General features: G+C 34.7%; 2 protein-coding genes across 2 annotated transcripts in view; one reads left to right on the forward strand and one right to left on the reverse strand.

Moving 5' to 3' along the window:
• The first annotated feature begins 1089 nt into the window (after positions 1-1089).
• Positions 1090-5269, forward strand: LOC111487210 (putative CCA tRNA nucleotidyltransferase 2). The gene is made up of 15 exons (XM_023134523.1): positions 1090-1459; positions 1610-1740; positions 1921-2038; positions 2441-2496; positions 2596-2645; positions 2865-2963; positions 3061-3170; positions 3271-3398; positions 3622-3688; positions 3823-3906; positions 3987-4049; positions 4152-4296; positions 4455-4622; positions 4731-4828; positions 4974-5269. The coding sequence occupies exons 1-15, from the start codon at positions 1121-1123 to the stop codon at positions 5079-5081; spliced, it is 1764 nt and encodes a 587-aa protein (XP_022990291.1). The 5' UTR covers positions 1090-1120; the 3' UTR covers positions 5082-5269.
• Positions 5270-5832: 563 nt separating this feature from the next.
• The window catches only part of LOC111487186 (exocyst complex component SEC6), a 15319-nt gene continuing 10319 nt past the window's right edge, over positions 5833-10832 (reverse strand). The window contains exons 16-25 of the mRNA XM_023134483.1: positions 10689-10772; positions 10513-10599; positions 9814-9858; positions 8517-8595; positions 7863-7932; positions 7658-7745; positions 7483-7572; positions 7035-7151; positions 6814-6876; positions 5833-6261 (exon numbers count right to left, since the gene is read on the reverse strand). Coding sequence (XP_022990251.1) covers positions 6136-6261; positions 6814-6876; positions 7035-7151; positions 7483-7572; positions 7658-7745; positions 7863-7932; positions 8517-8595; positions 9814-9858; positions 10513-10599; positions 10689-10772 — 849 coding nt within the window. The 3' untranslated portion in view covers positions 5833-6135. The remainder of the gene's footprint in view (positions 6262-6813; positions 6877-7034; positions 7152-7482; positions 7573-7657; positions 7746-7862; positions 7933-8516; positions 8596-9813; positions 9859-10512; positions 10600-10688; positions 10773-10832) is intronic.

Below are 10832 nucleotides of genomic sequence, written 5' to 3' on the forward strand. Positions count from 1 at the left end.
CATGGCTATGAAAGCGGTGGGAACGGGCTTCCTAAAATGTCAGCCCAGGGTCAGAGTCAACATAGAATAAAGGGGACGACCCGGTCAGAGTCAACATAGAATAAAGGGGACGATCCTAATATTGTGTTGACAAAGCCAACTTCTTGGGCTACAGGTGGAGAAGAACAGACACGAATACTCAGGTCAGGGCGCATCGTAACATTAAGAGAGCCATTCCATTTAGGGGGGAGTCCGTGTGGTTATGAGGAGTTAAGAATGAGAAACAAAGGTGAGATTGAAAGTCCGAGAAACATAAGTAGGATCAAAAGTTCGATATTCATTAATGTTCACGACATTTAAATAGGATATAAGCTATCAACTAAATCCTATCCATAAGAGATATTCTACTAACCAAATCGAAGAACAGTGATAAAATATTCTACTAAACAATAAGATAAAATATATAATGTAGGATATTACAATCCATTTCCCTTTGGGGCCAGTCTTTTTGCTGGCACTCTTTCCTTCCTCCAATCGATGTGAGACCGCTCCTAAATCTACCCCTTTGACGCCCAGCGTCCTTCCTAGCACACCATCTCGTGTCTACAACCCTTCGTGGGAACAACGAGAAAGTTGACACATTCTCCAGAATCTGGCTTTGATACCATTTGTAACGACCCAGCCCCAGCGTCCTTCCTAGCACACTGCCTCGTGTTTACAACCCTTCGTGGGAACAACGAGAAAGCTGACACATTCTCCAGAATCTGGCTTTGATACCATTTGTAACGACCCAGCCCCAGCGTCCTTCCTAGCACACCGCCTCGTGTCTACAACCCTTCGTGGGAACAACGAGAAAGCTGACACATTCTCCAGAATTTGGCTTTGATACCATTTGTAACGACCCAGACTCATCGTTAGCAGATATTGTCCTCTTTAGGATTTCTTTTCAGGATTTTGCTCAAGGATTTAAAACGTGTCTATTAGGGTAGGTTTGGTGGATCACATAATCCATTTTAATGTATGAGATAAATTAAAATAAAATAAATAAATAAATAAATAAATAAATAAATATATATATATAAATTCGTGGAAGTATAAAAGATTTCTATCCCAAACGAGTCCTAGATCATAGCGGTATTGGATGCTTCTTTATAAAGCTATGAGAGTGTTTAAATCTTTCAAAATTGCTCTCAAACTCGACGCTCTCGTCCTTCCGCCACTCTCCTTCCGCAGTTCCGTCGCCAGGTTTTCAACTTCTCTTGGCGCCCCCAAATTCCCCAAAAGAACCAGACCTCCATTGATTCTGTCTACGAAATCAATGGCGTCGTCAATCTCTACGCCGAATCCAGTCGTTCGAGTCAAAGACAAGATTGAACTCACTGAAATTGAGGAGAAGATATTTAATAGGCTTCTCGGCACTCTTCGTCACTTCAATCTCGAAACGCAGCTTCGTGTTGCCGGCGGTTGGGTTCGCGATAAGGTCGTTCTCTATCTTTATCTCTCTCTAATTCTCTGAGATTTTGTAAGTTTTTTGCTGTTGATGAGCCTGAATTTCACGAACTATTTCTAGGGTTTGGGGGATTGTTTTAAAAAAAAATTTGATCGTGTTTTTGGATGATTTACCTTACAGCTTCTAGGCAAAGATTGTTACGACATTGACATCGCTCTGGACAACATGCTGGGTAGCGAGTTTGTGGACAAGGTTAGAGAGTATTTGTTGACAGTTGGGGAAGAAGCGCAAGGAGTCGCTGTTATTCCATGGTACGAGAATCATGTGTATTTGCGCAATTATATGCTAATTAGGAGTACTAAAGAGGAATTGGGAGGCGTTTTAGTTTAAGAACGAGAATGATTTTTCAAGTTTGTTATGCTGTGGCTTTACTTTTTGGTTCTTTTGAACAGTTTGGAAGCGATTTCTAACTTCGAATTATGTTTTTACAGTAACCCTGAGCAATCAAAACATCTAGAAACAGCAAGGATGCGTATCTTTGATATATGGATTGATTTTGTGAACTTAAGGTGTGAGGAATACAGTGAGAATAGCCGAATTCCTACTAAGGTATGTAGTCATTTGATTTCCAAGGTCACATTTTTGTGGTTTGAAAAGAAAATTTCAGTGGTGCTTAAGATTATAGGATGAAATTTTAGCATGAAAGATGCGGGTGATTAAGGCCCTAAAACGTCAAACAACGATGACGAAATCTTTAGCTTTTGGATCATGTGTTTTTTCCTTTATTATGTCGATATTTGTTATGGAGATTAAAATCTTTGTGCTTGATACGGTAAGAAATAGTGTATTTTTTCACATAAGATGACTGGTTGTGAGTGCAGAAATCTTCATGGATTATTGATATTTTGGCCGACATCTTTAATTAATCATGTAATGTGCAGCATTTTTTTGTTACTTATGCTGAATTTTTTGTCTAATGCGTGAAGGTTAACCGTTTACTTGATTTCACAGCAAAAGTTCGGGACGGCTGAAGAGGATGCTTATAGAAGGGATCTAACGATCAATAGGTATATTTTTGTTCATCACATAGCCCATTTAAGATATTATATTCCTTCAAATTATATCTCTTGTTTTATTAATGTTGTTTTTTCCCTTCCTCCTTAAAGCTTGTTCTACAACATCAACTCGAGCTTAGTTGAAGATATGACGAAAAGAGGTTTGTATTGATTTACTTTTGTTTACAGTCCATATTGAGAATTGCTTTGTTTTATTTTCTTTCTTATCATAAAATAATTATAAGAGGTGAAATGTTCAATTTAATGTATAAAAAAAACAGACTGAATATGAGAAATTTCCTTGATAATTGAGGTCTGAAGAGAGTACTAGTTGTTCATTTTCTATATTTCTCCCCTCCTTATACAACCTTGAATTGCAGGCATTTCGGATTTGAAGTTTGGGAAAATTGTGACTCCTTTACCTCCGAAAGCTACATTTATGGATGATCCGCTTCGAGTCCTTCGAGCCATACGTTTCTGTATGTGTTATTAGTTATATGAACCTTGCATCTGATTTTATGATGTTTACTTTATTCATGATTTTCCCTTTACTTTACTCTCCTGTAATTATTTCAGGTGCCAGATTTGAATTCACATTGGACGAAGAATTGAAAGTTGCCGCATCATGTGAAGAAGTGAAGAGTGCTCTTGCTGCTAAGATTAGCAGAGAACGTATCGGGGTCGAAGTGAGTTTATACTGAATATCTCTTGTTCAGAAAACTTGTTGTTTGATATTGGATATGATACTCGATCTAATAGTTTCTTCCGTTTCTTGGTTTTATGTAGATCGATCTCATGATGGCTGGGAATCAGCCAGTTAAAGCAATGAGCTACATTTGTGATTTGACATTATTTTGGACTGTCTTTACACTTCCTTCTAACACTGAACCCGAAGTACCAGACGTGTGTAATAGGTACGTTTGATTCATCTTGTCATAAAGGTGTTTAGGTAGTTTTCTAAGTATATAATATTATGAGGTATGTCTAAGGTTCCAAGAAGTCGGAGAGCGAACACTTCGGGTGTTATCACCCCATACCGTATCTTCGGCATTATAATTATTATTTCAAAACAAGGATAAACGAAACTCGATCTCTCTCTATCTCTCTCTCATGTTTTTGGGTTACCCCTTTTGTTAGGCTTTGCATTGCTTGTCAAGAGGCCACATGGAACCTTCTCCAACTAATCAAATGCGTCACCTTTAATGTAAGTGAAAAGATTATTAGAGGTTTTATGCCCTGCAATTCGTCTCGTGATGTCTTTGTTTCTTTTATATGCATAAATTGATTATCAGTGTTTAATTATTTTACTAATGGTTTTCTATAACGTTCGAGTTATAGGACGAACAGAAAAGGCTCTCTATGTATGCTGCTCTCTTCCTTCCAATCAGAAAATTCACATTTAAAGATAAGAAATCCAAAAAGGTATTTAACGTTTCACTGATGTTGTTTTGTGTGCTTAAGATATTTTGGCTGCTTCAAATTCTGAATCTTCTGCCTTGCAGATTCCTGTTGTCAACCATATTTTTCGGGAATCCCTTAAGCGAAAAGCTAGCGATGCCGAAACGGTTAGTTACACTCTGAACTAGTTTGTTTTTTGTGGTTATATATATATTTAAATTATTGCACTTCCATGGATTTTTGAATCTGATTACATCTTTCCCATATAGGTTGTTCAAGTACATCACGCCTTGGAAAAGTTTTTGACCTTGATTCCGCTTCTCGTATCTAAAGAGGAAATCCAACCCAATGGCGTTGATTGGGGTGTTGAATGTGCGGATGTTCCTGATACGTCGAGGATTCGAGTATTGACTGGTACTGTAAAGAACTTTATATAAATCAAATTATAGAATTACTGCACAATCAAGAGCTTGCGTAATTTATATCTCTTAAAGAAAGTTTAGCGGTCGTCGCGATTCTAGCATGTAGATTCATTGGATTGTCTTTGTTGACATATTTTTCGTCCTCTGCAGGGCTTCTTTTGCGGGAAATTAAAGACTTCTGGCCTGTGGCTTTATTGTTGGCCACGTTGTTATATCCCGCTAATGTAGATTATACTGAAGATCTGTTAAACAGACGTTTCGAACTGGAAAAGCGAAAAGAATTGTTTGATGTCATCTACAATGAGATTGTTAAATTAGGTAAACCCATAACCCGTTGAGCGTACGAAAACGTTGTGCGTTTCGTTGTTCAATCTTTGGCATCTAACCCGACTCCTTGGGAAACTCCCATTTCCCTGTTGCTTTCAGGTTTGCAAAATGTGTGGGAGGTGAAACCTCTAGTGAATGGAAAAGAGATTATGAACATTTTGCAGCTAAAATCAGGAGGACCTCTTGTTAGAGAATGGGTGAGTGGATTTTCAGGATTAAAATGTCGATATTCTAACTTTCTTCAAAACATACAGGTCGAACGTGGAACATAACTCGATAAAAATATTATTGTTACAAAAGAAACGAACTATTTGGTACTGATCTTTTACGTGTATTCTGCAGCAACAAAAGATACTTGCATGGCAGCTTGCTCGACCCTCAGGGACGTTCGAAGAATGCCAAGATTGGATTCGGGAATCCCACTCGAAGCGTGTGAAGTTGAATGAATAAGGTTGGCTCTGATTCTTCCAACTCTGAACATTTTTGGTAGAACTTAGAAAAGGAAGCAGAGGAGATGGGTATGTTAGAAGGGGTTTAGTGTATATAGGAATTTAACTTGAAGCTTCAGGGGAAAGGTTCACTTTTTTGCTTTTGTTTTAACTTCTTTGGATCTATATGGAAGTTTATTTGTTTGTCTCTCTCTCATTTATTTATTTATTTATTTATTTATTTATTTATTTTTATAATAATGATATTTATATTTTATTCTTAACAAATCATTTGAAATTTTAAGTTCATTATTGTTGTTTCTGTTTTGTTTGTGTTTAGTCTCTGTTGTAATCTCAATTTTTATTTTTATTTTTAATAAATCCTAAAATTAAAATGTCAAATCTTTTTCTGATTAATATATATTTATATTTATCTTAGTTCACTTTTCTAAAGTTTTGAATAATTTTTTTTTTAACAAAAAGTAGTTTTAAAATTTTAATTAAAAAATAATAAAACATTTTCTTCCCTCCAAAGTCCTAAAAACCAAAGATTTAAATACTATCAAAGACCATTTTTATTACCCATACTGTTTAGTGTTTAAAAATATATAGAATCAACAATATTGTAGGTAAAGGGAAATGGTAGAGAAAAAGTCTGTCATCCTTGTACTTGAAGAGTTCTTTCAATTGCTGTCTGTATAATAAAAGGTTATACTAGCCCATTGTTGATTATTGTGGCAAATAGTGGGGGCTACATGAACAAAAAATAATACCATAATAGCAAATAACTCATTTTCATTAAGTATAGGCTAACCAATCAAAAAGAATAATGAAAATGAGTAAAAAGAGAGACATCCATTTTCTGAAACTTCATTGGAGCCTACTTGTTAGAAATTTTTAACTTCGACACACCAAATTTCAACCAAAATCTTGAAAGAAAGTTAATAATTAAAAAAAAATAAGAGAACACTATACTATGAACAACAATGAAGGAAAACTGAATGAATTGAGAGAGAGAGAGAGAGAGAGAGAGAGAGAGAGAAAGAGAGATGGGGAGAGACAATACTTAATTAAGCTCACTTCCTCCATCGGTATGCTTTGGATTGTACCAAGCTCTTGACCCTTGGAAATACGAACCCTCTTCTTGGCGGATTCCCTCCAACCAGCGAATTCTCGTATATTTCTTTGCATTCTTGTACAACCTGCCACAACCCCCCCCACCCCCATGTAAGTTTCTCATATTTTCTCGTTTCATTTCGTTACAACATGGCGTTGCATGTGTCGTGTTCATAAAAAGATATCATATAGCTTAGTCATAGTGTTTGGCTCATCTTGCATGCGCCTCAACTAATTTCTCACAAGAGAACATTCTAACTCCAAAATATGTGGTTAAAATGAAACCTTATAAGCTAGACAGATGATCACCATACTTTTTTCAATTGATTCTTAGCAGCCGCTCCCCAATAAATGTAGGGGTATGAATTTTTTTGAACGTTCAACCTCAAAGAGTATAGCTCATGTAGACCACTCTCGTGATGTTTTATAACTTAGTTTCTTCCCCTTGTTGATCAACATTTTTTGTTTCTTTTTCCTAGACATCTTCGTTTTCCAGTGTTTTTAAAAACAGTAACCCATAGTTCATTTGATGATTTAAACAAGCAATTGCGATATTAACTCCCAACTAAGTGACGACCAGAGAGTAGTAAAGTTTCACATGATTTAATAATATATGATGGTTGAAATAAAAGAAATACCTCTTTAGCATCTTTTCTAGGTATGCCTTCCCGAAGTCCAACGAGCTTCTCGACCACCTCGGGCTGTAATTAGATAAGCCCAAAGTTAAAATAAACCAGAGCCAAAATTGCTATCTTACAGTTAATTTGCAAACATAACACAATCCTGATTTCTTTTCTTTTTTTTTTTGGTAATTAATATGTAAGCATTATTATAAGACTTGATGAAGAAATTTGTTTACTGGGCAGTCTGGTTGGTGCTCAAGGATATTTGTGTAAATGAGTGTGAAAGTATCCAGACTCTCCGCAGAAGCAAGTTCCCTTAGATCACTCAGTATCCTTACTCTGCTTTCTACTTTCTGTTACAAAGACAGAATAAAAAAAGAAGTTTAAAAACCGATCAAAATAAATAAATTAATAAATGTACGTTAAAATATCACTTTGGTTCTTCGTGTGCTTTTATAAATCTTAAAATTAATTATTATCATTAGTTTGAAGTCAATTTTAATCGAATTTAGTAAAATAATAATATACACTCTTGAATATCTTTCCAAAATTTATAGACGGAAAACTAACAGAGACTTGTTTTTTTTTTTCGTCCTCTTATTTGAACACTTACGGTATCTAAAAAAAAAAAGTGCAATAAAATTAGCAGTGATTATTTCAATAAAATTTGCAGGGATGACTTACAGAAATGCTTATATACTCCCTGAAAAAGTCCATGAGGACCTCTTCATCCAGCCTCATCCGCTCAATAGTTTCTTCCTTTATGTAGTTTTTCTAGAATCACAAGATGGATTTTAGATATTCAAATCATATGGATAAAAGAAGTCGAAATTAGGCGTCGGGAAGTTAAGAATGAAACCTGTGTCAGCAAATGGTCTACATAGACGATCGCAGTTTCCTCTAGGCAAGCCTCAACAAATCTTCTGAACGATCTTTCTTCGATGTACCTTAAGCATTAAAGAAGATTATATGAAGATAGTAAAGCTTAAAGCCTATAACCATATTAAAACAAAAAGATAAAAATAGGTAAATAGTCTGAAGCGAAAAGGAAAATGAGAACTTACATCTTCACATCTGTAAAATAGTCTCCAAACGTTGCGACTAGGTATTCTGTAACGAGCCCTTCGGACCATTCTATCATAGGAAAAGGGATAAAGTTGATAGTTCAGATGGACTGTTGTTTAATTTTTTGGATAAGAAACAAAAATTTTCATTGAAATTAAATATTTTATACCATACTCTAGTATATTCCCAAACTTTCTATCCATTTTGTCAAAAAAAATTTCTAATTCAATGCACACTAGTATTCATAACACATAAAATATTGACAAATGACATGCGAAATATAGGGAAAGAACATTAGCCAAAGGAGTACAAACAATTTTCATTGAACTTTTGTTCATGAGAGACCATATATGGTATATGGCAAGGGATAATCCATAAACAATCAACATTATCCAAAGTATATTCTTCAATGGGACATATTTTCTGATTTCGTTTACTATTCCAGTTTATATTTCTGATAAAAAGAATAATATTTCAATGCAACAGATAAGCCTAAAAAAAAAATCGTTAATTCACAGGCGAAGGCACAAATTTCCTAACCGCTTATTCTTGTCATGGTATGATTATAAACCATATATCCTTCCAACCAAATATATGTATATACTGCTCAACTTACAGAGGATTGCAACAGAGAAAGAAGGAATATTAATTACCCTTCTGATAAAGCTTGACAAGTAACTCTTGCACTCCAGGATCCTCAAAAATGACACTGACCGTTAGATGCACAGCTTCCTAGCATCAATTAATATGATATAATTGTTCAGGTCATCTCTTTCGTAGACAAGCCGATTAGCAATTTAACACGAGATGCTGAAAACTTGAAATACAAGATCTATGTCTACAATCATGTTTTCTTTCAATAAGAAGCATTTGAATTGACAAAAAACTAGAAATACAAAAAGATACGGACAATGAATCCATTGTTAGGAATATTAGTAGGAAAATATTAGGGGCATTATTAGTATATTAAGAGAGAATATAGGCAATTAGACACTAGTCAGTGGAGCCGGATGGTTTCTCGTTTTCTCAGGGGCATGATCAAAGGGTGAAGAATTTCAAGAGAAGTGGCTTCTTTTTCGCAAGGTCTTTGTTCTTCTTACAGAGTGCTACCTGGTAAACTGGTTCTTCAAAAAATGTCACGGAAGGCTTTTGTCCTTAGAAAATGGAAGGCTTTCAATTGGGCCATTTGACAAGGAGCTAACACTAATAGCAAAACTCAAAGAAAGAATCCCTTTATTGAGTCCAGATCATCTCTCTCTCTCTCTCTCTCTCTCTCTCTCTAGGGAACGATTAATCATTTCATTGATAATATGAAATCGATGTACAAATGAAGATCCTATAATGTAATTTACCAAGCAATGATAATACATAGAAGGCTGAGATATTAGTTATTTCACAGATTTCTTTGTCATGATACAAAAATTATAGACAAGATTTTATGAAATCACTCCTAAGAAGTCGTGTAATGTTCCTTGACACAGAGGAAGTGCAAAAGAGATTCAGGAAGTTATATTTTTTGTTGTCTCAAATCTAAACTCGTTATTAGGAAATTTACACTTTTAGTCTTGAGATTTGAGTAAAAATTCTATTTGGTCCCAAATTTTCAAAAAGTCACTCAAAACGAGCTCTAATTGGTATTTGAAGTTACATTTCCGTTCATTCTTTTAACAAGAATGGGATGCACAGTTTCATATGGCTACGTGGAATAAATTAACTTTTTTTAATTTAATATTTTACATAATATTAAATATGTTGATAAGTAATTAAAAAACAGTCGCATTTTTCATGGCTGACATTGCAAAGGCTAAAGTTCAATGTGTACAGGTTATCTGGCATTTCGTTGGAGAATTGACTCAAACCTACCTCAGAAATATAATATACTTGCGCACAAGGATCAAGATAAAGAGAACACAAACAACTGTAGGAAAAAATTCTTGAAATATCCAGTACCTTGGCAACTTCTAGAAAGCCTTTGCAAGTGTCTTCAAAATTTATCTGTGAAATATTAGGGAGAAAACAAACCAAAATCAAATAAGTTTTGAGGGCCCTATCTTCCCAGATATTCACACTTTTTCTTTAATAAAAAATAAAAAATTTAATAACCAAAAGGAGAAGATGTACAAAAAAAGAAAAAAAAAAAATTATGAAAAATTTATGACTCCTGATGGGCATAATTTGGACGAAATCAAAATTACAAAAGTATTTAGAGAGGAGGCACAGACACCCAGTAGAAGCGAAGTCTGTCGAAAATATGTTTTTTTTCAAACATCATTGAACTTTTCATATTCCAATTTTAAGCCAAACTGGAAACGAAAAAGAAGCCAATATGATTATCTAAATCATGCAAAATTCAATTAAAAACAAATAGCCGTAGACAGATGGAAAGACCGGAGACCAGATACCGGAAGAAAACATCCATTTTTTTAAAAAGACAGAGAGAGAAGAATGTGGATGGATTCAATCCGAAAATAGGGTAGCAATTATTAATTAATAGGCAGGTAAAGATTTAAAAAGAGAAAAAGAAAATCATTAGGATAGTACATTTCTCAAGAAAAATTCACAATATTTATTTATGGTGGAAAACATCTAACCATCAAGGTGCAAGATAATAACAAAAAATAAAACGCACAGAGATCAACATTGTATCACCTGTTCAGCATAATTCTGAGGGAGCGCCTCTATCGTGCTATTACTTAACTCCATAGCAAGATCATAGCAACGCAAGTTGTTGTTAATCTGCAGGTATTTTCAATATCAAGTAGTAAGAGCAGGAGTTTCAATGCAAGCATAAAAATATAATAAATCCTACGTAAGAAAAGACGAACCATTGCACACAAAGGTTCTAAACCAATTTCAGAAGCAGGTTCTTCAAGTCTCTTCCTCTCAGCTGCTTGAAAATCAATCATTACCTTGGGACCAAAAAAAAAAAAAAAAAAAAAAAAAAAAAAAAAAAAAAAAAAAAAAAAAAA

Source organism: Cucurbita maxima, unplaced genomic scaffold (assembly GCF_002738345.1).
Source record: "Cucurbita maxima cultivar Rimu unplaced genomic scaffold, Cmax_1.0 Cma_Scf00012, whole genome shotgun sequence".
In the NCBI taxonomy this organism is placed as follows: Eukaryota; Viridiplantae; Streptophyta; class Magnoliopsida; order Cucurbitales; family Cucurbitaceae; genus Cucurbita; species Cucurbita maxima.

Bases quoted from the DNA above. Each gene is read 5' to 3' on its own strand.
- LOC111487210 (XM_023134523.1), top strand. From the start codon at position 1,121: ATGCTTCTTTATAAAGCTATGAGAGTGTTTAAATCTTTCAAAATTGCT. The intron at 3,399-3,621 runs GTACGTTTGATT...CCCTTTTGTTAG, and splicing joins GTACCAGACGTGTGTAATAG to GCTTTGCATTGCTTGTCAAG. The intron at 4,829-4,973 runs GTGAGTGGATTT...TGTATTCTGCAG, and splicing joins GACCTCTTGTTAGAGAATGG to CAACAAAAGATACTTGCATG.